The sequence below is a fragment of the Pogona vitticeps genome, chromosome 14 (genome assembly GCF_051106095.1).
Source record: "Pogona vitticeps strain Pit_001003342236 chromosome 14, PviZW2.1, whole genome shotgun sequence".
Lineage (NCBI taxonomy): Eukaryota > Metazoa > Chordata > Lepidosauria > Squamata > Agamidae > Pogona > Pogona vitticeps.
Genome location: NC_135796.1, coordinates 10,317,550 through 10,338,292, shown reverse-complemented (window position 1 = coordinate 10,338,292; position 20,743 = coordinate 10,317,550). Strand labels below are relative to the sequence as shown.

General features: G+C 41.9%; 1 protein-coding gene across 6 annotated transcripts in view; it reads left to right on the top strand.

The window, feature by feature from the left end:
• The window catches only part of DGCR2 (DiGeorge syndrome critical region gene 2), a 67,846-nt gene that overhangs the window by 37,174 nt on the left and 9,929 nt on the right, over positions 1-20,743 (top strand). For 3 of the 6 annotated variants that reach the window (XM_072983545.2, XM_072983543.2, XM_072983541.2), the window contains 5 exons: positions 3,977-4,102; positions 6,074-6,284; positions 8,740-8,816; positions 13,848-14,024; positions 15,110-15,313. In XM_072983545.2, coding sequence (XP_072839646.2) covers positions 3,977-4,102; positions 6,074-6,284; positions 8,740-8,816; positions 13,848-14,024; positions 15,110-15,313 — 795 coding nt within the window. Of the gene's footprint in view, positions 1-3,976; positions 4,105-6,066; positions 6,285-8,739; positions 8,817-13,847; positions 14,025-15,109; positions 15,314-20,743 lie in introns of all 6 variants that reach the window. The other 3 variants (XM_078381670.1, XM_078381669.1, XM_078381668.1) reach the window with 1 other exon arrangement.

The following is a 20,743-nucleotide window of genomic DNA, read 5'->3' as shown; positions in this document are numbered from 1 at the left end:
TTACTTTTATAAGCAGAGTAATATGCATGAGTATGAGAAATAAAACACAGCAGTCACATTGATCTTAAGGAGTTTAGCAGGCAAATGATTTTCAGGAACTAGATTTAATCTTGGAATTTTACTGCAGCTGCCAGAACCCACTGCAGGCAATATGTTGACTGCACTTCGCTTTTTCTCTGAGCTTGCATATATACTGTATACGTAATACAGTGGTGCCTCGCTAGACAGTGTTAATCCGTTCCATTGAAATCGCCGTCTTGTGAAAACTTCATCTAGTGAAAAGCATTTCCCCATTGGAATGCATTGAAACCCGTTTAATGCGTTCCAATGGGGAAAATAGTCGTCGTCCAGTGAAAATCGCCCATAGGGAAGCCATTTTGCGAAGTGCCGATCAGCTGTTAGAATCGTTGTCTTGCGAAGCTTTGGTCCCGAAAACATCCATTTTGCAAAGATCGCCCATAGGGAAGCCATTTTGCGGAGCCGCCAATCAGCTGTAAAAATCGTCTTGCGAAAAAACGGTCCGCGAAGCACAGACCAAATCATCATCCAGCGAAATACCCCATAGGAAACACCGCTTTGCAAATCGCTATAGTGGTCACAAAAAGTCAACGTCTAGTGAAAAAAACGTTTTGCGGGGTAATCGTCTTGCCAGGAACCACTGTATGTATCTTGCACTTTTGAACCAGTAAACAATTTATGTGGCTGTATAATAGATATAACAATTGATCCAGTGTGGTATAGCAGTTGCAGTACTGAACGGGGACTTTGGAAATCTGAATTCTGGTTTCCGCATGATATTCACTGGATGACTTTTGTTCGATCAGTCACTCTCAGCCTAATCTACTTCAGAAGGTTGTTGTGTGATGAAGTGGGGCAAGATGATGGTGATGATGACGACTGAGAGCCACGGTGAATTCATTGGAGGAGAGGCAGAAGATATACAGTGGTGCCTTGCTTAACGATTACTTCGTTAAACGATGAATCCGCTTGACAATGAGGTTTTTGCGATTGCAAAATGATGTTTTAATGGGGGAAAATGCCCCCCCCCTGTTTTTAGGACAGATTTTTCGCAAGACAGGCACCAGAAAATGGCTGCCCTATGGAGGATCTTCACTGGACGATTAGGTATTTAACCCATTGGAATGCATTGAGCGGTTTTCAGTGCGTTTCCCCCCCCCCCCCCGCTTGACGACGATTTCGCTCTACATCGATTTCGCTGTAACGGATTAACATCGTCAAGAGAGGCACCACTGTATGTGGAATACATATATTTATTAATTGAGTCTTGAAGATGGTGTGCCCTGGTGGATTAGGATTTCAGAGTGTAGCATCCTACCATAGTGGTTGTTATTGTGGCCCTTCCCTTCTTGAGAATTCCAGTAATTGATTTGTCCTCAGCCTAGAGACTAACTACTGTGGTGGGTGGGGCTTTTCTGTCTGCTCTGTTCTTCTTGCTTGCATGCTTTTTTAAAAAAAATCAAATACTCTAATTGTCATAGGCATTCCTTGTCCAAGATGAAGGAATGAATCTTTCCATCTGCTTTGGTCACCACGCCTGCCTGAAGGGGGCTTCGTGAAAATCTCCTTCTTGGAGAGCTGCAGGGCCCATTTCTGTGCTTTCTTGTGTATGTTTTTGGGCTTGGGTAATCCTGTTTTGTGAGAGGCTTTGAGTTAGATTTTCAAGTTGGTATGGTAGCTGGGTGTGCCGCAGTGATGATATTGCAAGAGGATTGCCAGAGAGGAATCATGGATAGCATGAGATGCAGCATATCAGGAAAGTAGGATCTTCCTGGGAGGTGGAGATGTTTATTCTCGGTTCCTCTCCCAGGATCCCTCAGGAGCCAGTCTGCTCTTTCACTGTGTACAGCTGTTGCTCAATGCCAGCTAACTTCATAGGAAGACCACGCACAATCATGATTTAAGTATGGAAAAGGGATCTGACATGCTTGCATTACAGAGATCTTGGTGGGCAAGAGTGGTAGAGTTGATCTCACCCACCTTTTTCCTCTTGGGTTTTCAGTGTTGCTTTAGCGCAGACTGGAGAGTGGGTGGTAGGGGAGCTGCAGTGGTGCATCGGAGCTTATTTTTATTTTGCTCACTGTGGAATTCTCCCCTTGGCCCTGCCTTTTAGGGCTTGTATGTGATTTGGGGCCAAAGAGAGAGAGGGGGCTGCAGTTGGGGGTCACACCCAGCTGCACAGTAGCTTCCCTTGCAGAGCACACAGGGGTAGTTTCTGTCGTGATATCAGAGGAAGCCAGAACAGAGATCTTGGGAGACTTCGACATTAGTACTGAGTCTGTTTCTAGTGGATAAGTTTGGGGCTTCATGGACTCAGTGGCAGCTCTATCACTAGCCCAATTAACAGAGGAGGTCATCTTTTTAATTGAATTTATTATTTGTTCTGAGATAGATAGGCTGAAGACCGGATGGGAAGGGGTATTTTCAAACAGCCCTGTGAATAGTCATGGGCAGACTTTTTGAATTTGGACTTCTAACCCATTTTTTCCTGTAAGCATGAAAGGCCAGATTGGAATCTGCTGCATCATTAAGCGCCTTGGGAGAATTTTTCTGATTAAAAACAAAATAAAGCAGGCAATGCTGTCTAGGCCCTAGAACAGTAATGGACAAAGAGTTGTTGACATGGCAGATCCTGAGCCCCACTCCCCCCCCACCCCCAGTGTTGGGGTGCTTGCTCAACTGCTTGGTATTCCAGGGAGTTGTGAGCGCTGAAACAGGTTGGACCATGTCTAAGAGTGGGGATAGCTCAAGACTCACTGTGAAATTGTCTGAACATGTTGGGACACAGCATTTTGTGGCCATGAAAGCAGGAGAGAAGGGTTATTTTTGTGTGTGCTCAAGTCATTGTTAGCCAAGCTCTGAGGATCATTCATGCCTTTTTTTTTTATAGAACAGGAATATGGGTCATCTGAGAGGTCTGCTCTGACCTCTTAGCTAAGCACTTTGAGGTAGTTACTCGTCTCTGTGTGGTAGGTCCAACTGGGGTGTTTGGTGTCGTATCTAGCTTATTGTTTTGGGGTTGTTTTTGATCGATATGGCCTGAAGAGGTGGACAAAGTACTTGCACCACATGCTCCTCATGGCTGATTAAAATTAGCTGAATGGCCTTGGCTGAGTTAATCCAAGAAAGGGATGGGGATTCGAGTTGCGGGATTCGCTGTCACGTCAGTCTTAACTCGCACCAGTGACTTGACTCTGACTTGACTTGTCCTTTTTTCCCAATGACTTGAATTCCATTGGTGACCCAACCCACCTTCTCCCCTTTTTTCTGGGAGTGGGGGAAGCTTATTTTTAATAGGAACTCCGACTTGGGCCTTGAGACTCAAAGACTTGCCAGCATCTCTGGTCCAAGTCACCCTTAAAGAGGGAGAGGAGCTGTGTAACCACTCCTACCCGCCGTGGTTCTTGACGGCCATAGACCTTCCCCTTCAGAAAGTTGTGACAGTGTATTTGCAGGAATTCTTGGATAGTGCTCCTTAATTTAGACCAATCTGAGCTGAGACCTGGGTTCATTTTGTTTGCCTCTTGTGTTTGTTTTTGTTTTATATATCTCATACGATGTAAGAAGATCCTCACTGTGTGTAACGAGTGCCTAAAGAAACACAACTCTGATTAAAGCACTGGGGTCAAAATACAGTCATCCTTTAATGCTGTGGATTGTTTTGTTTCCCGTTTTTTTGGCCTACAACTTCTGTCGGCTCCATCCACTGTGGCTAGTACTTAATTTAGAATACCAGAAAGGCCAAACGTTCCTTTCCTGATACTCCAATTCCCACCCTCCATTTTTGAAGTATTTCACTTGGGAAGTATTTCACTCACTTCATTTATGTGTATCTGCAGTTCAGTTGAACCTTAGGAAGATTGTATCTTTCTTAAATTTTATGTGTTAGAAACAAGAAGCAGATTTGCTTCCCCGTGATTTTAATAGAAACTGACTATATCTCTTTTTTTCACTCTAGATTTTACAGGGGACCAGCGAACCTACCATGGGAAGGAGTTTGTGGATTCCAGGCACAGTCGTGGGAGGGGAGGAGACACGACCCGTTTTCACACGGTCAATGTAGCACAGCCCGTTCGGTTTAGCAGTAAGTTGCAGACTTGGAAGCATGATCAAAATCCTTTAATTTCTGTCTGACACATGCAAGACTAGGTCAAGTCTTCTCAAATTACAGTGGTGCCTCGCAAGATGAATTTAATTCATTCCACGGTTAATGTTGTCTTGCGAAAAATTCATCTTGCAAAATGCATTTTCCCATAGGAATGCATTGAAATCTAATTAATGCGTTCCTATGTGCAAAAGAAGTCAGAACAAAGTCAAATTTGGTTTACAAAGGGTTTATTAAGTGTTCTTTAAAGCCATCCATATTGTGCAGATGATTTCAGAAATTTCAAAAAAAAACACCTTTAACTTTTTAAACATAGAAAAACATTTAAAAATCAGCAAACATGAGGCAGGAACAAAAAACGGAAAAAATTCGTCTTGTGAAGCACGGTCATAGGAACATCTGTCTTGCGAGTCATCAACCCCATTTCCAAAACCATTTGCCTTGCAAGTTTTTTGTCCTGCGAGGCATTTGTCTTGCAAGGCACCACTGTACTTCACTGTGTAAAGCATCTGCAATTAAATTAAATTTCAGAAAGTGCTTATGTTATAACATTAGCAATGTAGGCTATTGTTCAGCTGTTTTTATTGTCAGAATCTCCTAACCTTCAGAGTCTCTTTATCAGAATAGGCTCATATTCTGATACCGTTACACCATGGCAGCTTATTCAGTTTCCAGCAGAGAAGTTGTGTCTTCTGGTCCTTATGTTTTTATGATGATGTTCATTTATAGAACACTCCTCAGTATAGAAAAATTTTGCAAAGTTTATCTGTACCTGACTGATACAATACATACACAATAGAAAATGATGTCAAAAGACATTCTTCAACAGAATAATAATTATCATCATCTTTATTTGGGAAAGTCTGGATGAATAAGCTTGCTTCCAACAAGTGTTTGAAAAGTATTTATTTATATATATATCCTGCCCATCTGGTCTGGTCGACCACTCTGGGCGCAGTCTTTGCTTCTCCATCCACAGAGGGGCCTTCTGGGTGATTGCCACCATTGAGACGCCCCTCTTTAATGATATTACACAATGGCAGTTTACTAGCTTTTCAAAGAACCAATAAAGTCTCGGTCTCTGTAGAGCAGACAGAGAGCACCCATAATTAGTTCGATCAAGTGATTATCTCTGTCCAGTTCTAATGTGCACAGCAGCTGCTGTGTATAGCTCTGGATAATGCTAAGCCAAGCCAAAAAGCCAAATGTGTCAGTTGTTGCAAGGGTGGACAATGGAAACAACCTCACTGCATTTGTCAGACCAATGATGCAGCCTCACAAGGTTGGACCAATTGGTCCCTCTAGCTTGGTATCCTCTGCACTGATTGGCAGCATCTTTCCAGCCTTTCAGGCATATGGTTTTCTCAGCCCTACCCGGGAACATGATTGACTAAGACTGAAAGGTTGCTCCTGGCAAGTCAGGTATGGAAACAGGAGAAGGAAAACTAGATGTTCTCTTTACTTTAAAATCAATCTTCTGTTTATTCCCAGATCTAAAAGTTGAGTACCCATTTTACCTATTGTAAGGATGCATTGTTTTTGATTGCAACCCCCTTCCCCTTTTGACTAGGGCTAGTGAGAATTACAGGCCTGCAAAATTACTCACTGCTGACAATTGGAAGTGACGTTATTTTAACTTTTAGCTTCCAATGAAGTTACAAACCTGTCCTGCTTCAGACCTGTGTGCTCCTCTACCATAAGCTCCATTTCCATGGGAAACCTAGCTTGGCAGGATGTGCTGTAACCTTTCTCTTGGAACATATTTCTTTTGGAAAATGCTGGAAGTTATGATGGAGGGGGAGGATACCCAAGCGTATGAGTTTACAGATAATTTCACCCCCATTGTGGACTGGGAAAGAGGCCGATCTTTTCAGCGGCTCCTAAAATTTGTGTGGTTGAGATCCTGACTTGGAGGGGAATTGTTTCCCTTCCCTCCTTTATGTTTCCTAGGGAAATGCCCGTCAGGATGGCATCACTACGAGGGTACGGCCAGTTGCTACAGGGTGTACTTAAGCGGTGAGAATTACTGGGATGCTGTGCAGACGTGTCAGAGGGTGAACGGATCTTTGGCCACCTTCACCACAGACCAGGAGCTCAAGTTTATCTTGCAGCAGGAGTGGGATTCGGAGGAGAAGGCTTTTGGGAGGAAGGACCAGCGGAGGTGAGTGTCCGCATAGAGGGACAGACTTCTACCATGGAACAAAAGTGCACTGCGTTCTTGGTGAATGGAGAGTGGACACAGCATCTCAGTGAGGCTTACTGTTGTTTGATCACATCCCATTCACTCAGTGGCTCTGTGCTGGTTGGAATTGGCAGTTAAATTTCGCCCAGTCTGATTTTTTGCAAGCTACAAAACAAGTAAAAATAAGTCTTCAGCTCTTGGTTTGATATCAGTTCCTCTGAGTCCATTAAGACTTTGTCCTTATCCTTACGGACTCTTCTGCTCACACAGTGGCTGGTTGCATGATTGGTATGACTTTTAGAAAATTAGTGCAAGGAGACAATCACTACTTCCTTTTGCATCTGCGAAGCTCTGTTCTGTTTTAGGGGGTCATCTCCGCCCTGTGCTGGAGATCCCATGGAGCATTACGCCCACAAGGTGTTTTACTACACAGTTCTAAAGAGGACACTGGCATGAATTTTTGCCTTGCACTTCAGCAGTACTTTATATTTTTTTTGTCCTGAGAATACAAGCTGCTTTGTGTCAGAGATCTTTGCCTTCTGTTGTCCTATAGACCTTTCTGGTTAGGCATGGTTTAGCATGGAATGCCATTTAGTTGTTGACAGCAGTGATATTAGGGTCTCTTCAGTTATTTGTTTTTGCATTTGGGAGAACAGTTTTCATGCAGATAGCCAAAAATGTGCAGTAGGTAGCTGCAGCTTTGTTTTCAGCATCAGCCATCTGAGAGTTTGGCTACTGCTTCTCTCTTTCTTTTCTGATGACTGGTTCTTTTCAGTGCAAAACCAGGATCATCCAGTGAAGCCAAACACTGAGGTATAAAGAACAGGTACAGGCAAGTCCTTCATGCCTTGGGATTGTGCACTTTGTTAGAAGTGATGGCCAACAACGTGGACGCCTTTTGAAGAGAATTAGACAAGTAAGGTCATGCAGGATAATGGCTGCTAATTATGATTAGGATTGTAAATACTCATGTTTCTCATTCGTTCATGTGAGCAAAAGAAATGATAGTTTTTATGAAAGTAGTGTCCCTTCCGTTTGAAAAACCAAGCACACACACTCAGTAAATATCGAAAAACGTGTTCAAAATGACACAAATAGCCCACCTTATTCTTTGTTTCTTCTTTAATTCTTAAAAAAATGAACAAAGCAGCACCCAGCGTACTGCGCCATTTTTGCTCTCTGTACAAAAACTCACAAATGCAAAAACTGTCTTTTAAGGATCTGAAGGTGTGGAAAATTGGTAATTCCAGTTTTATAATTAGAAGAGCATAAAAAACACAAACAGCTGCAGCATAGGAAATGTGGAGAGAGAACAGTAAAAGTATTCCAGCTTCCACCCTGTTCTTACTAGGCTCCCCTTATATAAATACAAGTTTGAAAAGCACTCTACAAGTAGCTTAGGTAGAAAAGAAAAGAAATCTTTACTTACAGTTGATGTTCAGTTACAGTCAGAAGAGTTAAAAAGGGATTGGATCTCTCAACCATCTCAAAAGAGGGAAAGATACTAGCGATTGCATGGTCCTGAGGTCAGGAACAGGAAAAGATGTCTGTTTTTGGCCAGGGAGGAAGAGAGAGGGGACAATTGGAATCAGAAACAAACAGAAAATGGGTAAGGACAAACCTCAATCCCAGGGAAAAAGGGACCTGGTTAGGTGGTCAGTGGGAAAGAAGAGAATTCTCTTTGGTCCTAAAACCCTCCCTCCCCACTTATACCCAGTGTTACAAAGTATTCAATGTTGTTATTATGCCTATCCTTGTTGAAATTGTGCAGGTTGGGATTATTTTTGGATCTTATCTATGAGTATGCAGAGTTTATGGGAGAAAGGAAGGATAGGGATACAATTTCTCTGAATCTTTGTTCACTTAAAACAATTTAAAAAATAGCATTAACTTTTTGTTTTACATTTGATGGTTGTTTTTGGAAGAATAAGACAACAAAAAAGTCTCACAAAAATCCTATTTTGAAAATTTGTCTCAGACAAATTTGTGGTTTTGTGATCCAGTTGTTTTCTAAGCACCTCTGTCTAGTTTTTTACAATAAGGGGTTGTTTTGATCTTTGGAGTTTGCATAAAGTTACTTAAAGAGTCCTGTTGGCTTATATGATTTCAGAAGGGCAGCCATGTAAACATTTCCCTCACCACCAGTGACTCTCTTCCGTGTCACAGTTGTGCTGTTGATACTAAGTTGGGTGCACAATCATTTGCATGAATGATAGCCAAACAGAGGGGAGACCCTACAGATCAATGGTGATTGCATGCAGGAGAAATTCACTTGGATTATGGCTGTATGAAAAATACGCTAAACCTGAAGGGGTTTAGCATATTTTTCAGTATTAACTCCTTATTTTACATCATGTATACTTTATTTGTCTTCTCTGGAGTTTTATAAGATCTCTTTTCCACCACCCCTCTTCTCCCAAATCTCCCATTGTAGGTTCTGGGTTGGCTATCAGTACATCATCACCAACCGAAATAATTCACTAGAAGGTCACTGGGAGGTTGCTTATAAAGGTAAAGTTCTGAAATGACAGTTTTGTTCTGTTTAAAGCTGAAGAACAGTTGGCAAAATTATGTGTTTGTGGAGGAATCCTCCATGCATAAACAAATACCTTATATCAATTCACAAAGATCTTAGATGTCTGGTAAGAGAATTTTGATTTCAAGAATATAACACAGCAAATTTCAATTTGGTGTTATTGATCTTGCTTTATTAAACACAGGAGTTCCCCTTTTGCTGGACAAAGGCCTGCTGGTTAGACTGCTGTAGCCCCTCTACATGGGGCTGCCTTTCAAAGGTATTTGGAAGCTACAGCCAACGCAAAATGCGGTAGCCAGTCTACCTGACATGCTGACATGATATGATATGGATCTTGAACCAACTTCACAGACTAGCAGTTTGCTAAATTCAGGGTGCTGATTTAACCTCTAAAGCCTTAAGTTAGGTTGGGGCCAGGAGATGTAAGAACTTGCTTTTTCTTGTATATTGTGTAGGACTGTGTAGCTGTATCCCAATTGTATAACCCCGTCCTGCAGGAGGTTAGGTTGGTTCTCCCTCTGTTGACCTCTGTTGAGGGTAGCTAAATCTTTAGTGGTCTAAAGGGCCTGGGGTTTCTAGGTTTGTATTTCAAACTGGGTTTTAAAATGTAATTAATCTGTTTTCAAACATTTTAATCAATCTTAAATCACTTGTTTTGGATGTGATTTTAATCCCGGTCCTTCTGTTGTTGCAACACTTTGATAAGCGCTATTTATTAAACAATATACTTCTGTCTTGGATACCCAGTGTGGTGTAGTGGATAGAGTGATGGACTAGGACTCAGGAGACCTGTGTTCAAATCCCCACTTTTCATGGAAAGCCACTGGGGGAAACCACTCCTTGATATCTGACTTACCTTTTAGGGTAAGTCCTATTAGGGTCACTAGTAAGTTAAAAAAAAAGTAAAAAAGTGAAGTAAAGTAATATAATTCTCTATAATTCTGTTCCAGCTTGATGGCATATAACAAATACAGTGGAACCTCTACTTAAGAACTTAATCCGTATTGGAATGGTGTTCTTAAGTTGAAACATTCTTAAGTTGAAGCAAATTTTCCCATAGGAATGCATTGAAAACTGATTAATCCGTTCCAGCTGTTTTTTGTTCTTATGTAGAGGCACGTTTGTACGTTGAAGCATCAGTTCCCATAGGAACTAATGCAAAGCCAGTTAATCCGTACTCTACCACTAGGGGGAGATTTTTTTTAACCTAAGATGACCTAAGGCCTAGGTTCCTAACCTTTGTTACTCTGATGTTTTTGAACTGCAACTCCCAGAAACCCCAGCCAGCACAGTTGGTGGTGAAGGCTTCTGGGAGTTGCAGTGCAAAACTCCTGAGTAACCCAAGGTTAAGAACCAGTGACCTAAGGTAAAAAAAGGGGAGGAAATTTTTTTTCCCGTTCTTATCTTGGAGCTCCGTTCTCAAGTAGAAACAAGATTTAACGAATGGAGCTGTTCTTAAGTTGGATTGTTCTTAAGTAGGGACGTTCTTAAGTAGAGGTTCCACTGTATGTCTGTCAAAAGCAAAACAGTCAAAGGGAATGCTAATTTATGCACTTGAACGTGATAAAAGGAGAAAAATGGGTTATACCACAGCCATGCAAATAAAATGAATGTCCTTGTTAAATGTAAGAAACCCCACAAACAATCCTATACTTAAAGAAAAGAAATGGAGATTGGAGAAAGAGGAAACGTAATGAACATAGATTATATTTTTCTTCTGGCCTTGCCACAGTTTTTGCCGTGACATTTATAGCAAAGTTGATGTTTTTGCATCATCTAATCTGTGTGTCCTTGATGCAGCACAGGCCTAGGTTTTCCCTCTAGCCTGTCCTACCAAGCTCTCAGGCCCGGTCCCTGTGCGATGTATGCCTTGTCTGCTCATTGATAAACATGGCTTGAGGAAGTATCCACAATTCTTCATTCTGCACAGGCAGACTTTTCTGCATTCTCCAGTTCCCCGCTCCAAATTTAGCCTCAGTCCTGGGGATGAGATTGACTTCCTAGCTCCACTTAGCTTCCAGAGTTCTGTTAGCTGGCTTTGTTCGTTGAGGCCACTTGAATTAATGGGAAACCACTTACATTCGAAAGAACACGTCTGCATTTATAATATGACTACTGTGAAGTTTTGGTGCTTAAAAAACACAGTGTATTATTATGCCAAGCTTTCTCCATCAATCCGTCTAGTCCAATCCTCTGATGCCACTTTTAAGGTTTATTATCGCCAGATTCTTTTGCTGGAGCATATTCTGCTCTGTTTCCTGTACTTTTGGTGGATCTCACTTTTTTGTGCTTTTTTATTCTTCTGTGTCCGCCCTCATGCACATCTTCCATGGTACAGCCTTCCCTTTACACTCCCCTTCTACAGGCAGCTTTTGCCACTTTGCTGTGTGTTTGTGTATCTGTAGCCAATTTTGTGTAAATATCTCTGGAACATAATGACTTTCTGAAGTCAGCCTGAAGGCATTTGGGAGGGTCACATGTTCTCTGTCCATCTTAGCTTTTGGGACAGGTTTTTCCCACCAGCCCTGTCTGGAGTTATCAAGAGATTCAACCTGGAAGCTCTTGCACACAAAGAACACACTTTAGCATTGAGCTGTGGCTTCTTTTCCACCTGCTAGTCAGGGACTCCAACCTGCAATCTTTTGAGCCCAAGTTAGGATGCTGAAGTGGGTGCTGAATTCTTTTTCCTTAACTTCCTGGGGAACCATTGTAAACATTTTTGATTTTGGCATGGTGGAGGTCAATGTACCCTTGAACTTTCAGCTTTGCTGGGTGGGGCTCCACCTCTCACGTGTGTGCCTTTGCTCCTGCATGCGGGCATAACACCCCCCCCCGCGCGCAGGATTCCGTCGTAACTAGAACCTAACTTGAGCACCCAGTTGAGAGGGAACTTTGGTGTTTGTCTAAATGGCAGTATTGTACCCAGGTACAAGATTCCTGGTATCTGGTGGCGCTGCGGGTTAAACCACAGAAGCCTCTGTGCTGCAGGGTCAGAAGACCAAGCAGTCATAAGATCGAATCCACGTGACGGAGTGAGCTCCCGTCGCTTGTCCCAGCTCCTGCCAACCTAACAGTTCAAAAGCATATAAAAATGCAAGTAGATAAATAGGTACCACCTCGGTGGGAAGGTCACGGCGTTCCGTGTCTAGTCGCGCTGGCCACGTGACCATGGAAACTGTCTACGTACAAACGCTGGCTCTATGGCTTAGAGATGGGGATGAATACCGTGCCCTAGAGTCGGACACGACTGGACTAAATGTCAAGGGGAACCTTTACCTTTACCTGTAAGATTCCTAGTGCATGCTCTGTGCCGTCTTACAGTCATCTTACAAAATTCACAGCTGTAGTGCCATCTGTTGGTAGAGAAACATTTTCCATGAAAGCAAACACTCAGTGTAGCTCATAATAAACCAGAAGCTTCTGCTAAATTTAATATGTATTAATGTAAGTTTAATGTATCAATATTCATGTTCCTTTTATTTTTTGAGAAGTATGTCTTGAATGTTAGGCAATTATTTCCCACAGATTAGCTTCTCTATGGTTCTGTTTTTTCTGGGCTTCTTTGTAAAAGAATCCAGTTTTTAACTTTTAAATAATGGATGCACATTTGTGACACAAAAAAGCTCTGTATTTTTAGTATTTCTGAAGCTCCAAGGATTTAAAAAATATATTAAGCCCATGTATTAAGTTTATTCCCTAGCAACTTCTATTAAAAGTTGGTAGGGGTGTCTTACTTTAATATTATCTGAAATTAACAACTGCCACCAATTCCAGCTCTGTAACGCATCCAAAATGATAGCAACCACTGTTTACCCAACAGATAAGAATCATAGAAAAATAGAGTTGGAAGGGATACATACGTCCAATCCCTGCTCAGTGCAGAAATCCATGTTAAAACATATTTGACAGATTGCAGTCTAGTTTTTTCTGGAATGTCCCCAGAGTTGGAGCGCTCACTACCTCCTGAGGTAATTGGTTTCATTGTCACACTGCTCTAAAAGGAAGCTTTTCTTCATATTCAACCAAAATCCAGCTTCCTGTAACTTGAACCCATTACATGTATTGCACTCTGGGATGATTGAGAACTGATCCTGCCCTTCCTCTATTTGACAGCCTTTTAAGTACAGTGGTGTCTTGCAAGACGAGCGCTTTGTTTTACGACGAAATCGCATAACGACAAAGTTTTTGCGATCGCAAAAGCAATCGCAAAACGATGTTTCCTATGGTTTTTTTTTTTTGCCTTGCGATGGTCAGTTCCCTGCTTCACTAACTGATTATCGCAAAATGACGATTTTCGCACAGCTGATCGGCGGTTTCAAAATGGCCGCCAGGTAAAAAAAATGGCTGCCTGCTGTTTTCTGGGACGGATTCCTCGCTGCACGGGCAGTGAAAATGGCTTTGCTGGACGGTGAGTTTCAAGCCCATAGGAACGCATTAATCGGGTTTTAATGCGTCTCTATGGGCTTTTTAAAATCGCTTTACTGTGTTTTCGTTCTACAGCAATTTCGCTGGAACGAATTAACATCATAATGCGAGGCACCACTGTATCTGAAAAGTGCTGTCATCTCCCCCCCCCCCAAAGTATTCTTTTCTCAATGATAAACATGCCCAGGTCTTTCAGTCGTTCCTCAGAGTGCTTGGTTTCCAGTCCCCTGATAATCCTTGTTACCTTCCTTTGAACTTGTTTCACTTCGTTAGCATCTTTCTTAAAGTGCAAAACTGGACTCAGCCTAAAATAATAATGGCCTTTTGGCAGCCACTTTGCATTATTTGCTCAAATTCAGCTTGTGATCTGCCGCAATTCTTTCTTGCATGTACTGTTGCTGAGCCAAGTATTCCCCATCTTGTAACTGCGTATTTGGATTCTTTTTGTTAGGTGTAGAATTTTGCAAATCTATTTTTTGTTTAGATTTTTGTTGCTGTCCTTTGCAGGCAGGTTTGGGACAATAGGATCCTGGCCTGTGTTCGTAACTTACAACATGCCAAACTTTTTTTTGTCCTTTCAGGTTCCTCAGAGGTGTTTTTGCCTCCTAACCCCACACTTCCGACGTACGTGTCCGAAACCGATAACATCCTGTGTGCCCAGTTCCAGTGTTCCCATTTCCCCACCCTTCGGCACCGTGGTTTTCACAGCTGGTATGCAGAAAACTGCTATGAGAAATCGTCGTTCCTTTGCAAAAGAAGTGAGTGTTTCTGCGCTGTGTTTCTAGGTTTTGCATTCTGAGTTTGCTCTGTTTTTAAGCAAATAGGAAGAAAGTACTGGGGGGGGGGGGATGCTAAAGGCCTTTAAAAGCAAAGCCAAAGTAAGAAAATTGGGTCTGGATTAAATGCTGCTCCTTGTTCATCTCTTGTTATCAGCATGACTAAGATGCACTGTGTGTGAGAGAGAGAGTTAAGAGGGAGGCTAACAAAACCTTCCCTAACTTAGCTTCTTCTACATGTGTTGGACTATAACTCCCAGAAGCTTCCTGCTAGTTTCTTATTCATTCATTCATTCATTCATTCATTCATTCATTCATTCATTCATTCATTCATTCATTCATTCATTCATTCGACTTTTATCTCACCCTTCTAGACGGCGTCTACTCAGGGCGGGTCCCATTAAATTCATAAAAAACGGTTAAAAGAATAAATTAAATTGACATACTAGTGTTGATCAATATGGGAAAATAGACAAAAAAACCCTAGGTAAAAGTGAAAGTCAAGTATAGACAGGAGGGAAGGCCTGCCTAAAGAGCCAAGTCTTTAATTGGCTCTTAAAAACACCCAGGGAGGTGCCAGGCAGGATCTCTGATGGCAAGCTGTTCCAAAGTCGAGGAGTTTTAGCCCAGTAAACCGGGAAGTGACTTTGAAGGAAAGTTGTATATTCTCCCCTTAAGCTTCTGGTCTGGGTGCCACTGCTATCCTTTCAAAATGTACGGCAGGCCCAGAGGAAATAACCCCTGCATTCCTGAATGTGCTGTTAGAGGTTGAAGGTCTGAACAACAGCAGATTTTCTTGATTGATGAGAACGGTTGTCAGCCAGTGCTGCTCAGCTTCACCTGCTTGGCATGCACAGTGCACTATGGCGCATATGGAGTGTGCCCTGAGCGACTTTCACTTGCACCGTGGGATTCTGGGCACCTTGTTGCGTGAATGCCAAACTGCTGCTACTGCGGGTAGTTTGACACTGTAGAATCCTGGCATGCACCACTTTCAATGTGATAACTTTGTTGTTAATGTGGTCTGTAGCAGAAGATGGAGACATACACCTTTCCTTGGTTTTCAGGCCAAACCTGCGTGGATATCAAGGACAACATTGTGGACGAAGGCTATTATTTCACCCCCAAAGGAGATGACCCCTGTTTGAGCTGCACTTGTCATAATGGCGAGCCAGAGATGTGCGTGGCAGCTCTGTGTGAGAGACCACAGGGCTGCCAGCAGTATCGGAAAGATCCCAAGGAGTGCTGCAAGTTTACATGTTTAGATCCAGGTAAGGAGTGTTTATATATATAAAAATGACCCAGCAGTTTATTGATATGATCTTTGACTTTCTTTCCACTCCAGCATTCCACCTCTTTCACAAGGCAAAAACACTCCGCTAGCAGATTTTGAGTATCCTGGAAAGACACCAGATTGCTTTATCTGTTTTGCATGCATTTCTGTTTTTAATTGCTGGAGATGTACTGTAGAAGCAGCCTCCTTCGCTGTGGTGACTTTGCGTGGCTTTGGCTCTTGCACATCTTGACCTGGTGTAGGTGCAATGTCCCTTCCTTCTCTGTTTCAGCAGCAAGGTGTTTTGAACCGGGCCTGGAAAAGGGAGGAGGCAGTTTCATCACAACATTTCATATGACAACATGAACTTGGGATGGAGGTGTCGGTTCCAATTTCGGTGGGATGCGGCAGTCGCGTTTCTCCCTTGCTGTACACCTTTGTTTGCTTGTTTCTGTCAAATTTCTCTTTTTATCGTTTTATGATGAATGGGCTTTTTTATTTCAAGTCTTTTTAAGAGAAGGAAGGGCATGGATGAGAGAAGGCGAAGACTTCACTCTGTGGATTTCTTTATTTTCGTTGCCTCATTAGTCAGGCTGTGCAAGTTTTATCTGTGCCTATAGAGATAAGGGCATAAATATCCAAGGAACACCAATTACATGGCCTTGAGACAGAAGGACAAGAGTAACTAGTGAACTCCGCTGAACTAGAGCGAAGAGATTCTTCTTAGGATTTTGAATCGGCAGCAGCTGAAATAGGGGAGGAAAAAAGGGAAAAATGAGGAAAGAGAGACCATAGTACAAGTCAGAGTGACCTTAATACAAGTAAGTTGTTTGGCAGCTCCTGTCCTGCAGGATTTTTTTTTAATTCTTGGTGGCTGCATTCAGCTTTGCTGGGCTTGTTAATATAACATCTGGAATGCTGAAACATTGAAATACAAGAAGCCAACAATTCAAGGAGGAATGGTGAATATGTAAACCTCGCTTCATCGTCTTGCTGACATGTTTCATCAAGCTTTAATAATCCAGCTGTTTTCCTGACAGTATTTTTGGGAAGCCTATAAACATGCAAGCGTCTGCCAGAGTTTATGAAATATTGGGGTCTATAGATACTTTTGCTTCCTTATATTGTTTAATATTGTATATAACAGCGGTGTGATTGGAAACCGGGGAAAAGTTTTAGCCAAGAAGATAGACCAGAGTAAATGTCCAGATGACTTCATCTGTGTGAAAAGGAAAAATGCAAAATGTAAAAAACTCTGTTCTAGGGTCACAATATATGACACCTGCTGCACAAATGAATGCACAGCTGGATGCTTTACCACCTCAGGGCCACTACAGTGCCCTGATGGACGTGTATATACTTAACAGATGAATATATACCTAACGTGATGAACAAATATCTGCCTAACCAGAAAGATCTGGATACTCTGGAGTAAATGCCATTTAATCTGAAGCATATTTATGTTCAGGAGCATAATGGATTGCTTAAATCTGGAGTTTGTAAGACCACTGTGTGTCTATTGCAAGGTTGGTTGGTACAAAGTTTGGCTGAGGAATTAGCAAGATTAACTATGATCAACACTTCAAACTGTGATGGCAGTGGTAATCCAGACAATAAAGGATGCTTTAACCATTGAACTCCAGGACAAAATAGACTCAGAGGGTTCCTCAGTGACACCCCAGAGCAGACAAAAGAAAATATCTGAGATGAGAACCATCAACCTCCATCTTTAGATTGAACCACCTTGAGTGTGGAGGCAGGGCCTCGAAGCCCCCAAAAGCTTCACTTTGGATTTGACAAGATAACTCACATTCTACCCGGTAGAAGAACTGAGGAGTCCAGTGGCAAGAAATACAGTGGGGTCTCGACTTACGAACGGCTCGACATACGAACGTTTCGCCTTACGAACTGCTCTCATAGGAATATATGGACTCGACTTACGAACTTAGATTCGAGTTACGAACTCCTTTCCCCCCCCCCTTTTTTAAAAGCTAAGTCATCTTAGGTTAAAAGAAAAAAAGAAAAAATATCCCCCTCTAGTGGCAGAAGGTGGAATAGCAGCTTCCCATTAGTTTCTATGGACGAAAAGAGCAGATACGGATTAAATGGTTTTCAATGCATTCCTATGGGAAATGCAGATTCGACTTAAGAACTTTTCGACCTGAGAACTGCCTTCCAATACGGATTAAGTTCGTAAGTCGAGACCCCACTGTAATAGTTTTAATAACTACAGAAGGAAGTGTTCAAAACCTGAAAATAAGATGGGTAAAGAATGCAAGAAAAATATTAATGTAAAGATGAAGAATGAGAGTTTCAAGTTCTACCGGCTGAATATCTGGATAAGACGGGGAGAAAACTATGATTAGAAAGAAATGCAAGAAGAGAACTTAAAAAGATTAAAAACAAGGAGCATATTTAAAAAGAAGACTCCAAGAGAGACAATAAGAGCCTCGTGGCGCAGTGGTTAAAACGCTGTACTGCAGCTAAAACTGTGCTCACGACCTGGGGTTCAAATCCCAGGTAGCCGGCTCAAGGTTGACTCAGCCTTCCATCCTTCTGAGGTCGGTAAAATGATTACCCAGCTTGCTGGGGGGGCAATGTGTAGCCTGTATAATTAAAAATTGTAAACCGCCCGGAGAGTGCTTGTAGCGCTATGGGGCAGTATATAAGTCCAATCAATCAATCAATCAATCAATCAATCAATCAATCAATCAATCAATCAATCAATCAATCAATCAATAAATTAAATAAATAAATAAATAAATAAATAAATAAATAAATAAATAAATAAATAAATAAATAAATAAGACTTAGCTTGCTTCCTCCGGTATGTGAAGATGTGAATGCATGAGAAGCCATTCAGGATTTACTGGCACAGAAATGTTCTTTTGTAGACGTGTCCAGTGTTTCCTGTTGTCAACAGCATGAGACTCTTAACCAGCCATTCTCAATGGCCCACTTGAGGGGGGGTGGCTGGCACATTTGAAGCAGGGCCATAGACTGGAAACAGTTCTTAACGCACCACGTTATAAGGTCTGTTATGAGACTTATACGATCCCAATTCAGCCTGTATTTCTTTCATGGGGTGGGTGGGGAAGGTTGTGGATGGCTGCTCTAAAGGATGGCCAAAATGAGTCTGTTGCTCTCATTTTGATGAAATGTCAGGTCATTTTGTATAACTATCCCTAACCTAGGGGGGCATTAAATCATCCTCAGTGGAAATTACCTTATTACATTTATTACAGATCTTGAAGTGGGCAGAGGTAAAAGAAGCAATATAGAAAAAGTGGAATACATTATTATGATCATAATAACACGGCGGCCAGACTCCTTAGCGGAGTGAGAAAATACCATCATATTTCTCCTATTCTGGCCGCGCTGCATTGGCTGCCCATTCGGTTCCGCGTCGACTTTAAAGTTTTGATGCTTACGTATAATGCCCTAAACGGATTAGGACCTTGATACTTGGCGGAACGCTTACTCCCACCTAGTTCTACCCGTGTCACTCGTGTGAGTCAGGAGGTGAGGCTGAGGGGCCTGATGCCAAGGGAGGCCCGGAAGGAAAAAAACAAGAAACCGGGCCTTCTCGGCTGTGGCTCCTCGCCTCTGGAATAATCTACCTCCAGTGATTCGCTCGGCTCCCTCACTGGGTACTTTTAAAAGTCAGTTAAAAATGTGGATGTTTAGGCAGGCCTCCCCCCCCAGTTAATTCTTGACTCTTTCCCCTCTTCCCTCTAATTGATTTACTTGTATGTGTCCCATCTTGCGGAATTATTTAATTTGTGTTATAATCTTCTTTTTTATATATTTGTCATGTTTGTATGTTGTAAGCCGCCTAGAGTGGTCGCAGTGACCAGATAGGCGGAGTATGCATGCATGCATGCATGCATGAATGAATGAATGAATGAATGAATGAATGAATGAATGAATGAATGAATGAATGTCAGAACAATACTAAGATGTGCCAACGTTCAGGTAGCAAATATTGTTAGAGCCAATTTGCTTCACAGTAGAATTGGAATTATAGGGAGACTTTGCTCCAGATAGTAGCACCCAATTGATAAATGTTCAGTGGACTCTCTAATGTAGATGAGGTAGACAAAGAGGCGGAATCATTAGTACAGTATGCCACAGACTAATGGGACAACTCATTCGAAATTTTAAAAACCCTGACTGTTCTATTGGAGATGGGGATATAAAGAATCAACTGTACAATCAAGATCTATCCAAGGGAACACTGATAAAGAGGGGGTTTACAACAGTAGATGCTTTACAGGATTTTATTACTAAAATTGTAGATGTAATTGCATGTTTTCCTTTTGAAAGCCTATCTATTGAAAAGAAGGTGGCATGTATTGAGAAGCTGAATGACCTCCGTATAGACTTAATTGGCAAATGTGCCTGGTTTGAATTAAGCTTGTTTGAGCAATAATTTAGTGACGTAGTGGAAGTGGAGGTAGCCTCAGAGATCATTTATGGCAGCATGTCTGTGGAAGTCCAGTATAAAATTATTTTTAATCTATAGATTCTTCTTCGTGGTCTCTGTGAATGCACGTGAATGGGTTATTCTGTGCCTGCGCAGGACCTCTCGGAAGTTTCTAGAGCTTAAAGACATGTGATTAGCAGGACGTTCCCCCGTGGAGCGCATGCTCCACCCACCGAAGTCCCCTCTGGTCCTTTTAGCTGCCATATAAGCCCTACCCCCAAAATAAGCCCCAGTTAAGAGAAACCCCACCCTCCACCACTATGCAGCAACCAGAATAAGATGACATGATTGTATTTTAATAAACATAGATTGTAGTACATTAAAGGGATAAAACATCCCCTGAAAATAAGCCCTAATGCAGTTTTGGGAGCAAAAATTAATATAAGACCCAGTCTTATTTTTGGGAAAGCATGTTAACTGTTGATTTTTTAAAAAATTATATGCTGCCTTGGGTCCCCATTAGGAGAGAAAGTGGGGAGGGAGAAACGAATGAATGAACAAATAAATAAACAAAAAATAATTAATTTGGGACAATAAATCAGTTGGAGGAGAATTTAGGATGCCCTATATTAATCTTTATCAGTCATTCAATCCTTCTTAGGAAGATACATGTCATAGATAAGAAGGGTTGCATATGTTGTGGGTTTCTCCTAGGTGTGTTATTTGAAATGTGTGACGGCAGACTGTTGGGGTCTAGATGAGCTATATTGGCTGAAGTTATGCTTCACAGTGACTGAGTGCTTGGCATTCTTTTCTCAGCGTTTGAGATGGAAATAGGATTTTTTTTTCTTGCTGTGTGTTACAGATGACTTTTCAAGCACATCCCTTGCATCTGGAAGAGCATACAATATCCCTTGTTAAGAATTATCTATGGAGAGCTGAGTTTCTACGTCAGATCAGGGAATCATAGGCCTGAATCTCTCCCTAAGAGTCCTTTAGAAC